This window comes from Castor canadensis, chromosome 7, assembly GCF_047511655.1.
Source record: "Castor canadensis chromosome 7, mCasCan1.hap1v2, whole genome shotgun sequence".
Classification (NCBI taxonomy): domain Eukaryota; kingdom Metazoa; phylum Chordata; class Mammalia; order Rodentia; family Castoridae; genus Castor; species Castor canadensis.
The window spans coordinates 46,112,194-46,130,873 of NC_133392.1; the positions used below are offsets into that span (position 1 = coordinate 46,112,194).

The window sequence follows — 18,680 nt, forward strand, 5'->3', positions numbered from 1 at the left end:
TTTAAGTAGCCTCCAAATTTTTTTCCAGAGTGGTTGTACTAGTTTACATTCCCACCAACAGTGTAAGACGGTTCCTTTTTCCCCGCATCCACGCCAACACCTGTTGTTGGTGGTGTTGCTGATGATGGCTATTCTAACAGGGGTGAGGTGGAATCTTAGCGTGGTTTTAATTTGCATTTCTTTTATTGCTAGAGGTGGTGAGCATTTTTTCATGTGTTTTCTGGCCATTTGAATTTCTTCTTTTGAGAAAGTTCTGTTTAGTTCACTTGCCCATTTCTTTATTGGTTCATTAGTTTTGGGAGAATTTAGTTTTTTAAGTTCCCTATATATTCTGGTTATCAGTCCTTTGTCTTATGTATAGTTGGCAAGTATTTTCTCCCACTCTGTGGGTGTTCTTTTCAGTTTAGAGACCATTTATCTATGCTATCTCTTAGTTGCTGTGCTGCTGGGGTTTCATTGAGAAAGTTCTTACCTATACCTACTAACTCCAGAGTATTTCCTACTCTTTCTTGTATCAACTTAAGAGTTTGGGGTCTGATATTAAGATCCTTGATCCATTTTGAGTTAATCATAGTATAGGGTGATATACATGGATCTAGTTTCAGTTTTTTGCAGACTGCTAACCAGTTTTCCCAGCAGTTTTTGTTGAAGAGGCTGCTATTTCTCCATCGTATATTTTTAGCTCCTTTGTCAAAGATAAGTTGGTTATAGTTGTGTGGCTTCATATCTGGATCCTCTATTCTGTTCCACTGGTCTTCATGTCTGTTTTTGTGCCAGTACCATTCTGTTTTTATTGTTATTGCTTTGTAATATAGTTTGAAGTCAGGTATTGTGATACCTCCTGAGTATTGCCTTGGCTATTCATGGCCTCTTGTGTTTCCATATAAATTTAACAGTAGATTTTTCAATCTCTTTAATGAATGTCATTGGAATTTTCATGGGAATTGCTTTAAACATGTAGATTACTTTAGGTAGTATCGACATTTTTACTATGTTGATTCTACCAATCCATGAGCATGGGAGATCTCTCCACTTTCTATAGTCGTCCTCAATCTCTTTCTTCAGAAGTGTATAGTTTTCCTTGTAGAGGTCTTTCACATCTTTTGTTAGGTTTACACCTAGGTATTTGATTTTTTTTGAGGCTATTGTAAATGGAATTGTTTTCATACATTCTTTGTCAGTTTGCTCATTGTTAATGTATAGAAATGCTAATGATTTTTCTATGTTGATTTTATATCCTCCTACCTTGCTATAGTTATTGATGATGTCTAGAAGCTTCTGAGTAGAGTTTTTTGGGTCTTTAAGGTATAGGATCATGTCATCTGCAAATAGGGATATTTTGACATGTTCTTTACCTATTTGTATGCCTTTTATTCCTTCTTCTTGCCTAATTGAAAAGCAGGTTATTGATACAATCAAATGTGTCAAGCCATTCGCAGTCCTATAACACACTGCCTTCTCATAGCTCCTAGTCATTGCCCTTTGTCCTCCTGGGCATCCAATAAGCATGCCTGAACTTCTACTACATGCCAGATTCCCTTGACTCCCTCCAAATTCCATGAGGGCAGAATCTCATCTTCCTTGTCTTATATGTCCAGTTCCATCCCAAGAAACTATGATCGATGAGAATGTAGTAATTTTTTAAAATAAATGCTTATTCACCATGCTCTACAGCATGTAAAGCTAAATTAAATAACATATTCACAAGGGAGAATTATTTAACTTGATTGTTTAAATATGTACTAATTAAATACAGACTTAGAGTCTATGAGAAAGAATGGGAATAACAAAAGGTTGTTCTGTCATCTATTACTCATTTCATCACAATTCTATTAGAACTTCTTTAGGAACCAGTGCTACCTTGTATTTTCTATGTCTTCATAAGTCCTTAATTTTTATCTCAGAATTAAATATATTTAGACAGATTTATTAAATTAAATAGGTATAAGGTGATTTACCACTATAGTAAATAATATCCCAAAATACATTATGACACTTTTTTATATTTTCGTTTTTGTTTCTCCTTTTATAAACAAATAATAACAAAAAAGTTACATGTTATTCTTCCTTTCATTCTGAATCTTTAGTTAGGTTATTAAATTTTAATAACAGCTTCATAAGCAATTAATTTATATTGCCTTTATTTTGAGAGTCAATACTGTTTAAAATTGTCAGTTGAAGCTCTCAATATAAAAAATATAGTATTTTTTAATATTCTAAAAGTTGCTACTCTTTTTCTTGATAGTATTCCTTGAATACATTAGCTTGCCACTGTTGCTAGCTGAGTCAATCTAGAAAGCATACCACAATCTATATGATTACACTCTTAATTTTCAAATAACTTCTTCCTTGTAAAAGAAAGCCTCACAACTCTTCACATCATTCATTGACTCAATTTGAAAGATTAATTTCCCTCTAGAAAATAGCAAAATGTCATTATACCGCAGTGAACACGACATTATCTCAGCAGGTAGAATGAAAGTAGATGGGTTTTGTTCTCAGCTGGTCCCTCTTGATTTTTGACCAAACATTATAAGGTGATTTTTTTATTCAACCTATTATCTCAGAAAAAAGAAAAGTGAGTCGAGAGGTCAACTAAATGCCTGGTATCACTGAAAAGATCTTTATACTCATGTTCTGAAGGTGGCACTTTGTATTCAAGAATGGAGTATGATTTTACTCAAGTAAAAAAAATCCTGTTTTTGGCACTGATTAGTGTAGGAAACAGCTTATTTTTGCAAAGTAGTGATATAACTTGCAAACAGGAACTGAAAAGGCTGTGACAAAAAATTTCATTGATTAAATGCAGAATTCCCTTCGATCTGTGGGTTTGCTTTCTGCAGTTTCAGTTACTTATGGGTCAATTGCAGTTCAAAAATATTAAAAGGAAAATTCCAGAAGAAACAATTCCTGAGCTTTAAATTGCATGCTGTTCTGAGTACTATGATGAAATCTTGCATTTTTGCTCTCTGCCCTGCCATGGACCTAAATCAGTCCATGTTCAGCAAATCCACACTGTATATGCTCACTAACAACCCATTGGTCACTTAGTTACATGTCAGTTATGGGATAGACTGGAGTGGTACTATAATGCTGGTGTTCAAGTAGCCCTTTTACTTATTAATGGTTCCAAAGTGCAAAATACTAATCTGACAATTTTATTCCAGTATTGTTTTATAATTGTTCTATTTTATTATTGTTGATAATATTTTACTGTGTCTAATTTATAAATTAAATGTTTTATGAATATAATATTCATAGATATTACAAGTACATAGAACTATAGGTGTTGGGACTATCTAAGAATATAGGCAATCGTGGCAGTCTTATGTTCTACAAATTAAGGAGGACTGGTATAAACAAGAAAATGATTTAAAACCTTTCAGCCATAGTAATTCTAATATACTGACACATATATATCAGAGCAGGTCTACTTGACATATTAACTTCAATGAAAAATGTTTACAAAAAAATTGAGGAATTTTAAAAGAATTTCATAGAATGTTTTAAGTGAAAATAACAAGTGATTTTTTTTCTTACACCTAACTTTGTTAGCATTGCTACAAAATAATTTTAAAACTTTTTTTCTGGATAAAACCCCCAGAGATTATAGAAATGGAACAGATTGGAAAAGAAATATTTCAAATCCAACATCTCCCAGTTTAAGTTCTTTTTCTATGACTTGTTCATTGTGGAGCTGGGAGTGGGAAGGGGGACTGCTCAATGAAGACAATTGTCTCACATTTTTAGTCTTCAAAAAATATAATTATATATATTTTTTGTAGTGCTGGCAATTGAACCTAGTCCCTTGCATTGCCAGACAAGTGTTTTACCACTTGATCTATGCCTCCAGCCCTTTTGTTTGTATTTTGCTTTTGAGACAATGTCTCCTAACTTTGCTTGGCTGACTTCAAACTTTGTGTCCTCCTGCTTCCATCTTACACTACTCTGCAATCCCAGAGTGGCTGATTTTAACATGGGGTCACCATGTGCTCTGAATGTTGTTAAGTTTAGAAAGTTTTTTGTATAAAATAGGTAACATGATGCTTGACTCTAGTGCATACTCAGTAAATATTTTCAATAATGTTTAACTCCTCTTCAGTATAATCCACCATGAATAAAACTATAAAGTTTCTTCAAGCTTCACGTGACTCTAATTTTATATTATGCAACTGTACAACATATGAAAATATTTTTTCAAGAAACAGCAATAAACTATTTTCTCAACTTCAAACATTTATACTTTTTTGTTTTTAATATATTAACAATGACCTTATCAATGGTAATGTGTCCAAAATTGAATTCTCATCCTCAGCACATGCATACAACCTTCATAACACCATCACCAAATCACTTTCAAATAAAACTGGATTTTTTCTGATGAATCTATCTCTCGATTATTACTAACATACTTAATTCAAGACATCAGCAACATTTCTTATGCATTCTTACAATGGTGGCATTCTACACAATGTCTCATCTATAGCTTTGTACACCTTGCTGTCTTCTGTACAAGAACACTAGAGTAACTTTTCAGAAAAAGAAATTTCATTTGGCTGTTGCTTATGAAATGATAAATTAATAATGGAGTAGAATAAAATGTGTAGAACCAAATCCAAATGCATATGAAAAAAATGAAATAACATAACTGCAAATTGGTGAGGAGATTAACCATTCAATATATTATGTTGGGACAACAGAGTAACTGACTGGAAAAATGTGTTTTTATTAGCATCTCTACTGTGAACAAGGATATATCCCCCAAATAAGAAAGGTTTACAATATGAATCCATAAAAGCTCTAATATAAAATGTAGACCAATTGTAACTTGACTTTATGTACCAATAGAAAAAAGAATTATGTTAGTTACAAAGAATTGGCTTGTAAACATAGCAAATATTTCCAACCTCCTTCATAATCAAATACATAAAATATTAGGTATGATATTTTGCCTACAAATTGGCAAAAATCTGAATGTTTGATATTATAAACAACTTGGGAGATTGTGTGGGATTAGTCATTCTCAGATTTTGCAGTCAGAATTGTGAAACATTTCATGTATTACAGAAGGTAAATTGGCTGTTAACTAGAAAATTTATAATTTCATATACTGTTTTGTATTACTGCTCGGAATTTACTTCTTTACTTTACTTCTAAGCATTTAAAGTGATGCATATTCAATGTATTTAATCTTCCACTGTCAGTAAAAGAAACAGAATAAATTTAAAAGCCCATCAAAAGTGGACTTCTGAAATAGTTATAAACAGGGAGAAATATTATATATCTATGATAAAAAGATTTGTAGAAATTATCCAAAATTCATATAAAAACAAAAGACAGTGTGAAGGAAAAAATTCAATCAAGGTGGAGGAGTTTATTTAAATTCATTCTTTTTTTTTTTTTGAAATGCATACTGAAAATTTGTAAATAAACAATAAATTAGTTGAAATGTATTTCAGGTGGGGAACTGAAAAGATGCAGTTGCAATAGTTAGAAAATTTTAAAGTTCTTTCTAAATGTGTGTATGGATATTCGAATGTATACATATATTTTGTGTGTATTAAATACGTATATAATAATTGCATATATTATTTTATACATAAATTTTAATAATTTACTCATGCACTGAGAGGGATCTTCAAAACCCTGAAACATTAGATGAAGCTCTTATACCAGTGATTTTTGAAAAGCAGTCTTTGTCTCACTGTCAGCCACCTTGCTTTTCAGTAACAAACTGGAAACATGTCTCTGATTACTCTCCAATTGCCGTACTAGAACAGAGACCTGCATCCCTCTGCATCTGTGATATCACAGGTAATCATTTTGTGGCTTCATCTTTCCCTTATTTTCCTCTTCCCAGGATTTAACTAAATAAATATATGCAGTTCCTGAGAATCCGGTCTCCCTGACTTTCTGATCTAATTTAGATGTTTATAGGATGAAAGATAAATTTAATTATGGGGTTAAACGGAAGCGAAGGAAAGAGCTTTGGCTCTAATAATAGAAATTACCTTCTCTCTGCGGGGGGAGCGTTGTCCGCAGCTTGTACCGTGAGCGCATAGGTCCTCCCCACCACCAGTTCCACCCCTGGAGCCATGGTGATGAGTCCTGTAGTTTTATTGATGACAAAGTCTCCCTGAGCCCCAACCAGGATTTCATACGTGATCTCCCCATTTGACCCTTCATCTGCGTCGACTGCAGTGAGCTGGAATTGAAAATCACAACATAAATCCTCTTGGAATTCAACTTTTCACCATCCTGTGTCATTTCCCCCAAAACACAAGGAACTTGCCTTCAAAGACAAAACATATGTTAAGAAAGTGTTCTTGACATCTAAGTTCTTATTTTCTTAAATTGAGACTCTTGTGTTCTGTTATGATACTGAAGCAATTACAGCAGGACTGAATTTTTTTCCTTTGTTATGAGGGTGATAAGGATCTTGAAGTCAATCTTTAATTTAATGAAAGAAAAAAGAAGAAACCCTTAACATAAAATCTAATATCCCTAAGGTAAATTTCATGTTTTTTTTTTTTTCTATATCTCACTTCCTACTCTTGGCACATAAACACCTAATGCTACAGTCTGTTACCAGAAAAAATGAAATAAGCAAGATTTGCCTCTATTACTGGTACTCTTGTTTGCTTTCATTTTTTTTTTTCATTCATAATGTTCATGCTGACTTACAAAGGACTGATGAGGCCTAGTGTATTACAAATAAATACATCTCTTATAGAATATTGTGGTAACTGCAGTCCAAAAAATAGTTGTTGTTCCCATTGTTTTGAGTAAAGAGAATGTGTTTAGAGATCTTGAAATGATAACCACATAAACATCTGTAGCACTAATATGTTAGTATGTACACATTCATAGTAATTTTGAGGCAACAGGTATCTAATAAAGTATATTTCAGTTATTATGTATGAAAAGAGAACAACTTTTTTTAATTCTATACAGCAACATTTAAGTAATAATCATGTATGATGTTAAAGATTCCTTGACTTCCTGATCCATATAATTTACTAAAGAGGAGAAAGAATACAATTGAATTCTAGTGGGCAGTGATATGCATCATACATGCTTTCAAGAGTTCTGATTTCACCATACCAAAAGTCGCCTTACATTATACATGGGAAAACAAAGTTCTCAGTTGAATAAAGAAAGTACATAACTGGAATAAATTAATTTGTAGAACTTTTTCTTCTTTCTTTGTATTTTTAATACCTATGTTTTACTTCTATGAAGTAGTAGTTCACTATAGTTCACAGACTCTTTTGAGAACCTGGAGAATACTTTGGTCTACACTGTCAACGTCAGTATTTATTTAGCATGAACATATTAAATAATTTACATTGAAACTTCAATTTCAGATGCATATTGATTAATGACCCTTTTGAAGGTTCGTGTTTCATACTTTTTAAAAGTGCATAAAAGATCTTGAATTTGGAATGATAATATACACATAAATAGCAGCAATAAAAATTATTGAGAAGACAAAAAGAAATTTGAGAGATTGGCAACTTTAGTGACAATTCAGTCCTGAGACTGAATATTTTTAGGTGGACAGATGTGGTCGCCAGAAGGAAAAACATTTCATGAAATGATTCTGGGACTCATATGGACATGACAGACACAGACCTAAAGGCAAAGGGAAAGGAAACTATTTATGGAAACAGTCAAAATGAATGCTGTATATTTATGGAGGACTGTTCATGTCAGAAAAATTGCTAATCTTTTGTGAATAAATTTATAGGGTATGGTAGCAGAGGAAATATCAATTTTGATTATAATAAATCACTTAAGCAAAATGTCTCAGGAAAACTTAATTAAAATTTAGCTCAAATTGGATTCAATATTAACATTCTTCCTGGGACTTAAATTGGCTGAAGGGATTTAATGATAAATGGCAAAGCACCAAGTAAAGAAGAGGAGTTGAAGAGAATGCTTCAGGGACCTAGGTATTATGACTGGTTTTATTTAACATTTTCATAAATGAGGTTGGGAGAGAAGATAAGCTGGATGATAATTAAATTGAGGAAAGCATCCATCTGGGAAGTGCTGTAAGAACCAAAACATGCTGCAAAGCACAGGCAATAGAAACACCCCTAAAACTATACACCAGTCAACCACAGATAAGCTAGAATTCACTAGCTCCACAGAAATTATTAGCAGGTGCGATGTCTACAAATAAACCAGAAATAAATTCTGTGTTCAAGTTATTTAAATAGCTTTATACTCTTTTTTTAGTCTCAATAATAAATAATAAAATAATGGGTTAAGAATCACAACATAATTTTGTTTGCAAAAAAAAAATCTTGCTGAAATTATCATAGTCCAAGAGTAGAAAATGGAGCAGAAATACTGACTCAAAACACATATCCAATAACTTTGTTCAGGCAAGAACCTACAAACTCAAGGCACTTTTTAAATCTTCACTGATACTAGGGAATATAAGCTTCCTCTTGAGTCTATGATATGATGTTGGATAGAAGTTTAGTTGCTGATTTTCAGTTCAACTATTTGATTCAGTTACAACCCAATGACCCTCACCAATGTAAATGAGTTAGAAACATATGAAGCTCTTTTCTAATTTAGGGGGAAATCTACCTCCTAAAATAAAATGGAGTGGGAGAGAGGTTGATTTACATGTAAAAGCCAAGTTACTTACAAGTCTCTGAGCTGTTGATCTGTTTTGTATATATTTCTTTTACATTATGCATTATAGTTCTTTTCACAAAGTTTAATTTTACCCTTCCACAATCATTCTCATATTACAATATGTGCATATTCCTGATGTCCCCAGACATCAATCACCATTGCAAAAAAAATCTGATTTGCCCCTACTGTCCACTGTCTCTATTTCTGCCTGCCATTCACTGATACCTTCAATTTCTGTTTCATGAGAAATGAGAAGTATGGTTTTCTGTGAAAGAAAAAATGATGTGAAGAAAAGTAAATCAACCTAAACATTTAATTTGGATTCTCAAACAAAACAGAAAGGTAGAAAAAAAGCCATAGTTCACATAGAAATAATCCTAAGAACCTAAAGTTTAATATAAGAGTGTAAATATAGTATTTGTATATGAATGAATGAATTTCACTAGAAATGAATTATGGTTTAATTAAGAATGATTAAGTATGTTGACCATTGGATGCTTTTGCCTCCTAAGCATCTTGGCCCTTGCTTCAATGTTTTCCATTGGGGCACTGCTCATTCATTTCACAGTTCATATTTAGGTAGGGCTGATACTCAACTCTAATGACGGGAGGGAGTCTCTGGCCTGGCCACATCAATATTTCTGAGGTCTTGTCAGCATTGGTCTATCTAAGACAAAGTTCCACACAGAACATATTATAAAGCACAGACATCCTGTCTGGTACAAAATACATGTTAATAATATAACAAATGACTACATTACCAATGCATGAAAAGATATGTAACATGTGTGTGCATTGTACATATTATACTATCAGTATTGTCATGTATACTCCTTCTATCTATTAATAATAAAGTTTACTTTAAAGCAGTATGCCAATGTTATTCTGGAAGCTTCTGTATTTTGTTTACAGTGTATCTTGATGCACTTTCCAATGATGGAACTTTATTGCTTAGGTTTTCATATGTATATTCTATGATAATTACATATTGACAAAATCACCTAATGGTGCATTTCTCACACTGTATCTCTGTAGTTAAGCAATGCATGACTATACTGGAATATTCTAAGGGAGGTTTGCACTGGAAAAAGACTAGTATATAACAAAGTTGCAGAAACAAGGGGAAGAAAACTGTTGAAGGTCTCATGGGCTATGCTTAGTTTTAAAATGGCTTCATCAGAATTCAAAATGAAAGGATAAATTTATAATTGACATTAATACATATAATTGTTTGCATGCTTTTTTTTTCTCCTTTGTGGTTGTTTTGGCTTGTTTTTTATTGAAGACAGGAAAAGGTGGGGAGGGAGATAGGATTTTTAGATGAGAAAGTTGCAAGAGGAAAAATGCAGGTGTATTATTTTCTATTTTGTGATTCTTATTTGTGATGAAAATTATGGCTGAACACTAGTGGGCTCCAAAAGAAAGCAAAACACTACATGCCAGATTTAAATTACAAAAGAGATATGGGGACATTAATGTTTTGATCAGAAGCATAGACAGCAATCAAACAATAAAGAATTAGCCATATTGTTTCTTGTGCTACACAATACTGTTTGGAATGTAGTCTTCTGCTATTATGGAAAGGTATTTTCTGCTTTATGTGGGCACAATTTTGAAATTCTTGACATTAAAAATGTTCTGGTCTAGTCATCTCATTATCCAAATATCTGTTTATCAAGAAAGACATAGGGAGGGTCCATAAAAAAGAGAAGTAAAGGGGGTGGAAGCGACCAAAGTACATTATATGCATGTGTGGAATTATCACAATGAAATCCCTCACTTAATAGATGGCAAACAAAATAATTTCAATCTGAGGAAATTGAAGGAATTTCTTTTTTTTAAACTTTCACTGATTTCACCTACAAAATCTAAAGGCAGAGAGAAAGAGCTCTAGGGTGGAATTTTCCTTATATTCATTGAGGAGAATCTACCTCTCCCAAAATCTCAGATCCTGATTTGTTTTTGTTTTTTATTTGAATTTTAGCAACAATAGAAAAAGGTTTTACTGTGTTTCTAGAACTTCACTTCTGTTTCTAAGCATCCATGTTAGTTACACTCATTTGTATTCTTCATTTAATTGAGCAAATTCGTCTATTTCTTGAATGTTCTATTTGTGAAAATAAGAGACAAATGATTCTCCCAGACTAGTGTAAGTTTGCAAAATTAGTTTTAAATTAAAGAATGTATGGTGTTTTAATCTTCTCAGGCAGTAGTTCCTTTGATTATTTTAATTCAATAAAACAAGAATTAGTTATATTAAATTGTATTAAAAGTACTATCAAAGTAGTACTCAAGTCCACACTATTGTCTTCTAATTTTATTAGAAATATGTATTACTCTCTAACATGAAATTCAGAGTAAAAATGGATATATTAACCTAATGGTAATGTGAAAGACATGGAAAATTCCTTTTATTAAAAAAAAACTAGACTCAAGTTGATGTAGGGAAGTATTCATTTATATTGAATAAGAAGAAATATCATTTCCTCTGCTAATATGCGACTGTGTTCATTAAATTTGTTTTATTTTTCCCTCCATTTCATCATATTACTGTTAATTTCAAAATTCTGTTCCTCTCTTTACACTATACATCTGGTGCCATCACTAGCCCTTGATAGAAATTACTCTTTTACAATGAGGAGCAGATTGGATGCAGGACTTCTGGCAATGATGGTTTGAGTTGATCAGATAATCATTTTTTCAATATATAGGTAAAAATTGCTGGCTGACATTAAGCTAAGCAAAACCAGAAACTGCTCACAAAAATCCAGATTAAAGACTGAGGTAAAAATTAGTACAAAATCTGTGCAGAGATATTAAGAGTTACACACTGTAGGAAAGCAAAAGCAGATGAAGTCTAGACACGTTATTTAAAAAAAAATCTACAGAGTCTAAATTGAATATCTGGAGTAATTATAATGACCATTATAAAAATATTTATTATTGTTAAGAAAAAATTATGATTAAGAAAGCTTTGCTCAAGACTCTTGGAACAGGTGTCAAGATTACCCTAACATGGAATATCTGGCTCAACTCATTCTAAATAGGGTTAAAATAGCAAGAGATTTATATGCAAAGAGCAGAAGGAGGAGGTCAGAGGATGAAAAATTATTAAAAAGAGACAACAAAGGCAGGAAAATTCTTGCTAAAATAACAGGATTCTTGCTAAAAATAGGCTGGGTTGATTAGATGTCAAGGGTCAACCTGATCTAAGAACTTTATAGATTTTGAGCTTGGGAGTGTCTTTTCAAATAGATTAGCAGTATCCTTGTTAAAAGTGGTCTAAACAGGCCTAAAACAGGGCCCGAGCATCAGGCTCAGTTGAAAAGAGTATCAGAAGGGCATAATCAAAAAGGTCCACAAATCATAGAATCATAGTCTAGTGACTGAAAGACAAAGAGAATATTGAGAGCAGCAAGAATAAAGGTCCATTTTACAAAAGTAAACAACGTGATTTGCGGCTCCCTTGTTTTCACAAATAATGGAAAACTGGAGGCACAGGCAAAACATATTTAAAGTTTTGGAGAGAACACTTCTCCTGTCAATCAATGTACCCTATACAGAAAAATTATCTGTCAAATTAAAGATAAATACATTCAAATGATGTATGTAAGCTATCCTATCCGTAAAATGGAGAGTCACCTAATGATCTCTACAAGTACAGAGAAAGGAGTTGACAAAATCCAACCTCCATTTTATAAAAATTCTCAACAAAGGAGGAATGCAAGGGAACACCATCAACATTACCAATAGCATCTAGAAACAAGCTTATGGCTAGCATTCCACTTAAGGGAAGCAGATGGATGCCTTTTCCCTAAGATCAGGAACCAGAAAGGAATGCTCTGATATCTTCTATTAAACATTATACTGAATGTCTGGTCAGCGCAATAAATCCCATACAGGGACAAATAAAAGGGCATCCAATTGGAGAGGAACAAGTAAACCTATTGTTTCCAGAAGATATAATTATCTATGTAGAAAGTACTGACATGAACAAGAAAATACTAGAACTAACAAATTACATACAAGGTTAAGCAAAATGTATTATAGTTCTATATATCATCAATGAAAACTTTAAAAGCAAAAGAAGCTTTATGCATAGTAACAACAAAAGTGATACACTATCTAGGAACAAATTTAACAAAAGAATGAATGCAAAATTTGTAATCCAATTCTGTACCATTGTTGATAGAAACCAAGAAGTGTATGCAAAGACATTACATGTTCATTGGTTGAAAGAATCAATATTGTTAAGATAAAAACTCACCATTTTTTGAATCATAGATTAAATAAAACCCTAATAAAAATCTTATTAAGTTTATCTTTGTAGGAATTATTAAATTATTCCCAAAATGCACACAGAAAGAGACCTACAATAGCTATATATTTTTATAAAATGCAAACCATGAGAAAGGACATGAACTATCAGATTTTAGAGCATACTGTAAACCTATAGGAATGATGGTAATATGGAATGGTAAAAGATAGACATAGATTAATGGAAGAAATGTCCAAAAATAAACCTTCACAATTATAGTTAATTGAGTTTCAACAAAGCTGCAAAGGTAATTCAATGAGTAAAGCCAATTTTTATGATAAATGCTTCAGGGACAATTAAATATACAAACCCAAAAATAATTAAAATAAAAACAAACTAAGGTTTTTACCATATAGTAAATACAGATTAATTCAAAATGGATCAGAAATGTAAAGGTGAAATCAAAACTATGAAACCTGCAGAAGACACTGTAAGAAGAAATTTTTGTAAAGATAAGTTGGCAAAAGTTCTTAGTTATGACACCAAAACATGATACACAAGACAGAATGCTAAATCAAATTTCCTTGAAATTACAGGCTTTTTGAGCTGGACACTGATGGCTCATGCATATAATCTTAGCTACTTGGGAGACTGAGATTCATAGGAACTTGGTTTGAGGCCAGTCTAGACCAAAGTTAGTGAAACCACATCTAAACCCATAGCTGAGTATGTGGTATACACACTTGTCATCCCAGCTAGGCAGGAGGCTGAGAACAAAGGACCACAATAGCAGGACCAGCATGGAAGAAAAAAATTAAAAAACTTTGTGAGACTCCATTTTAACAGGAGAAAAGCAGGGACATGATGGCAACCACATATCACTCCAGCAAGGGCAGAAACCACAAAGTAACATTCTGGGCCAGGCAAGCCTGGACAAAAAGTTAGACTCTATCATCAACAGAACAAAGAAGGACTGAAATCATGTCTCAAGTGGTAGAGCACCTACCTAGCAAATACAAAGCCCTTAGTTAAAGCAAAGCCCTTAGTTAAAAGCTTTTGTTTTATCATCATTAAGGTATTTGCGAGGATGTGGGGAAAAAGGAACCCTTGTACACTGCTGGTGGGAATGCAAGCTGGCGCAACCACTCTGGAAAAAAATTTGGAAACTTCTTAAAAATCTAAACATAGACCTGCCATATAATCCAGCAATCCCACTCCTGGGGATACACCCAAAGGAATGCAATACAGATTACTCCAGAGGCACCTGTACATCCATGTTTATTGCAGCATGATTCACAATAGCCAAGTCATGGAAACAACCAAGATGCCCCACTTCTGATGAATGGATCAAGAAAATGTGGTATTGATACACAATGGAATTTTACTCAGCCATGAAGAAGAATGAAATCTTATCATTTGTAAGTAAATGTATGGAACTGGAAAGAACATTATTCTGAGTGAGGTCAGCCAGGCTCAGAAGACCAAAAATCATATGTTCTCCCTCATATGCAGACTTTAGATCTAGGGCAAATACAGTAATGTGGTTGGACTTGGATTACATGGCAGGGGGAGAGCACATACAGGAGATATGGGAATAGGTGGAAAACCCAAAACATGAGAGTGTTTCATGTCCCCACTCCAGAAGAACTAGTACAGAACCTTAAAGAGACAGAGGTCAACATGAGACAAGGATCGGAGGATCTGGAACCAATGTAAAAATCAGTTAGAGATGAATCAACTTGGGTTGTAACACATTTGTACATGAAAGCAATGCTAGGAATCTCTCTGTGTAGCTGTCCCTAACTCAACTAGCAAACACACTTTGTCTTCCTTATTATGCTTATGACTTCTCTTCAACAAAATTATAGATAAGGGCAGAACAGGTTCTGCCTGGAAGCAAGGGGGGAGGGTGGAGAGAGTGGGGGAGGAGGGAGAGATTGGGGAAGGGGGTTTGGGGGAGGGGGAGAGATTAGGGGAGGGGTGCATGGGGGGGAGAAATGACCGAAACAATGTATGTACATGTGAATAAATGAATAAAAAAAATAAAAAAGACTCAAAAAAAAATTTCACAATTATCTCACAGAACTGTGAGATAATAAATTTGTGTGATTTTAAGTAAAAAGAAAAAGCTTTTGTTTTTATAAAACCACTAAAAATATGAAAGCTAAAATACAGATTGTTAGAAAATTGTTGTCAATACAATTCCAATAAATGGCTTGTAGTCATAATTTCTAGAGAACACTTATAAGGTAATACTAAGAAGATAAACAGTACAGATTTTAAATATGGGCAAAAGATTTAAGTGGATACTTTATTAAAGAAGTTTGGCAAGTGGCTAATAAGCATATGAACATATTTCAAACTTACTAGTAGTTAATTAGGGAACTGTAAGTTAAAAGTATCTGCTTCTAGTAGGAACCTGACATAATGGCTTTAATAAGGAAATAGACAATAGTTAAAGTCAATAAGGCAGTTTCTTTAAATACTTAAGGATATACTTATAAAAAAACCTAGCAAGTTACTCCTAGGTATATATACCCGATATAATAAAATCATATGATAATCACATAACACAGTAGTTATCACACTATACTCCAGAGAGATGAACAATTAAAAAATAATTTAAAAATATGTCCAGAAAGAGATTTGTACAGTTTATTCATAGCCATATTTTTGCTATCTCCCAAACTGGAAATAGCTCAAATGTCTGTCAAATGGTAAACAGATAAGCAGAATGTAAAATTTTTATAAGGTAGAATACTATTTAGTAACTCAAAGAAACAGAAATATAGTACCGATTCATGCTGCAGTATAAATGAGCCATGTAAATATTATTTCATGTAAAAGAAGTCAGGCCAAAAGAAAGAAAAGAAGGAACAAAGAAAGAGAAAGAGAAACAGGAAGGGACTGAGGGGGGATGGAAGGAAGAGAGGAAAGAAGGAAGGGAAAGAGGGAAGAAGGAAGGAAGGAAGGAAAGAAGGAAAGAAAGAAGAAGGGAGTTACATATACAAAGGATTGGCCACCTGCCTGTGGTGCACTCTTGGGAGGAGGTGGAACCTTGAGGAGGCTAGACTTAGTGGAAGTAAGTTAGGTCACTGGGGATGTCTTTTCAAGGGGATATTGGAGACCATGGCCACTTCCCCTTTTTCTTTTTACTTCTTGCTGACATTAGGTGAATAGCCTTCTCTGACACAAGCTTCCTGCCATGGTGCACTGCTTTACCACAGGACCCAAAACAAAAGCCAAGCAATCATGGAGTGAAAAAGTGACCAAAATATATCTTTCCCCTAATTAAGTTGGTTTTCTTAGGTATTTTTCCACAGTAATGGAAAGCTGACTAATTTAGTATGATTCTGTATTTCTAATGTATAGATGGTAAATTTTTATTTAGAGTAGTTGCCTCAAACTGGAAATGAAAGTGAGTATTGAATGAAAGCATACATGAGGAGCCATCATGCTGTTATGGAAATATATAAACCTAAATTGTTATAAATCTACAACAATAAACACTAAAATTCATAGACATATTCATGGATATTAGGACATGTTAATTATACCTCAATAAAACTCTTAAAAATTAAGTTAACATAGATGATTTTTTAACCATCTTTATCTATTTTGTTTCTAGTGAATTAATAGTATGACATTGTAGATAATTGTTCACATATTATCTCATTATTTGATTCATTTTTCTCCCTGATCCCTCTATTCTTAGGTTAAGAGTCATTTGTTGTCTTTGTCTTTTAAGCTTTTATATTTTCTTCCATTCTCAAGGAATTGACTCTCAAAAATTCATGCCTCTCCTTGCCAATTTTTTAAATCTAGATCTCCTTCTTGGAAATAGACAAAGGCAAAAATTTCAATGAACAAGAAGCACCAGCTTCACAGATGAAAAGAAGAGAATCAGTAAATCACACTGTTGGAGGCTGAGTACTGTATTAGGAAAAAGCGATAAACTGAAAAAAAGGAGTGAGGAGCTATAGAATATAGAGTAGTGAGTACACTAAGAAAGAATTCAAGAAAAGTTCCTCTGAAATTTCCTGAGAGATTTCAGTAAAAGAGATAAGCCTCTTAGCTGTTCTTCTTAGATATCGTGTTGATTTGTCGCCAATGCTGGAGAAGTGCCCAAATTTGGATTTTACATGAGTCAAGGTACAATATATACCTGAAGGCTCTGCTACAATATACCCCTTGATGACATGCCACAGTGTTAGGTCCGCACATACCACTTGGATGATTTTTGTTACATTTGTATTATTACATTTCAAGTCTTAGCAGAAATCCTAACTTTGACCTAATATTCCATGACTGCCAGCTATAGCTTTGTTTCAGAATGACATCACTTAAGGTGTCATCACTGTTGTCATAGTATGCCACTTTCTTTCTTTTGCTTTTCACCCACCAGATGTGGTAGAGGGTAGGGTTGGTTATAAACAAATATTTATGAAATCAGAATGATGCTCAAGAAGGTGAGTAGTGACTAATTTGAGATTGTATATCACAGATGTTTTGCTCCAGGAAATTCTCAAGAACCAATTAATTATGGGAAGCTTTAGCACACTCAGGTTGAACTTACCTAGAATTTGAATTTTCCAATGTAGAACTTTCTGACAAACACATTATTTTTGCATACACAAAGTACACTTTAATTATATTTAATAATATATGCTTGGTAATGACAATCCTTGTGTCAGCTTAATTCATCTAAAGGACTTAAAGAAATAGGCTGGTTTTGGAGCCTTGTGATTGGATTTGGTTTGCTGGATCAAGCAAAGATTACTTTAAGAAAACTTGTAAACCCAAATAGACAAACCAGAGACTATTCTTTTCAGTAACAGGACACTACTCAAGAATGACTTACTGACACAGTGACTACAGTAGAATCTGATGCATTTAAAGGATTATTGTGATTCTACTGGAGGGTAAAATTACAAAGGAATGCATACCATAGGAACTTTGGCCAGCAAGATTACATTTGTAAACATGACTCCTACCAATGTTCTCTCACAGGCATAGTTGTATGAATCATAAAACTAAATAATCTTCTCCATGTACCTCTGGTGAGGTTTAGATAAACTAAAGATCAACATTGATTTTCCTCATAAGAGAAAAATGGCTCATACACCATAATGATATTCTAAGGCATTTGTTAATACAAATTTATACCTGTAGGATAGTATACAGTGATGATGCCACATCAGATGAAACCTGGAATTGTCTGAGAAATAATTCTAATGACCACTCTAGGAATGGAAAATGCATGATATGTGTGAAAACATTTTCTAAGAAAGCAGAGAAAATAGCATGGTATATTAATTGAAATATGTTATGCTGAATGATTAGCTCTCTGCCTCAGCTCTTTATTACAATAAACAATTTTTGTTTAGTTACACAGTTGTGACAAGAAAAAAGCTTGATTAGATACTGATTTCTATGACAGAAAGATTATTTGAGAAGTAACCTAAATTTCATAAATTAGGCAATATTCATGGGTACAGATTCACCAGAAAAAGAATTTAACTTATATTTAGAAAACTTACTAACAGCTAAATATCAATGCTTATAAAAAGTGTAAGTAACAGAAGACTAGGGAAAGAAATAATTTTTCAGATGATAAATAAACAGATAATTGGGAAAAGGTGTTAATCTCTTCTTAATCTGTTTTGTTCTGGGAATTCTAATTCCTTACTGTGTGAACAATATTCCGGTGATTGCCACTGTTGCAGTAAGCATAATTTTCAACATTAAATGTGGCAAGCACAACTTT

The 18,680-nt window shown here is 33.2% G+C and overlaps 1 protein-coding gene across 7 annotated transcripts in view; it reads right to left on the reverse strand.

The window, feature by feature from the left end:
- The window catches only part of Pcdh15 (protocadherin related 15), a 1,704,270-nt gene that overhangs the window by 318,445 nt on the left and 1,367,145 nt on the right, over nucleotides 1–18,680 (reverse strand). For all 7 annotated transcript variants that reach the window (XM_074078885.1, XM_074078880.1, XM_074078883.1 and 4 more), the window contains one exon: nucleotides 6,012–6,205. In XM_074078885.1, the coding sequence (XP_073934986.1) occupies nucleotides 6,012–6,205 (194 nt within the window). The remainder of the gene's footprint in view (nucleotides 1–6,011; nucleotides 6,206–18,680) is intronic.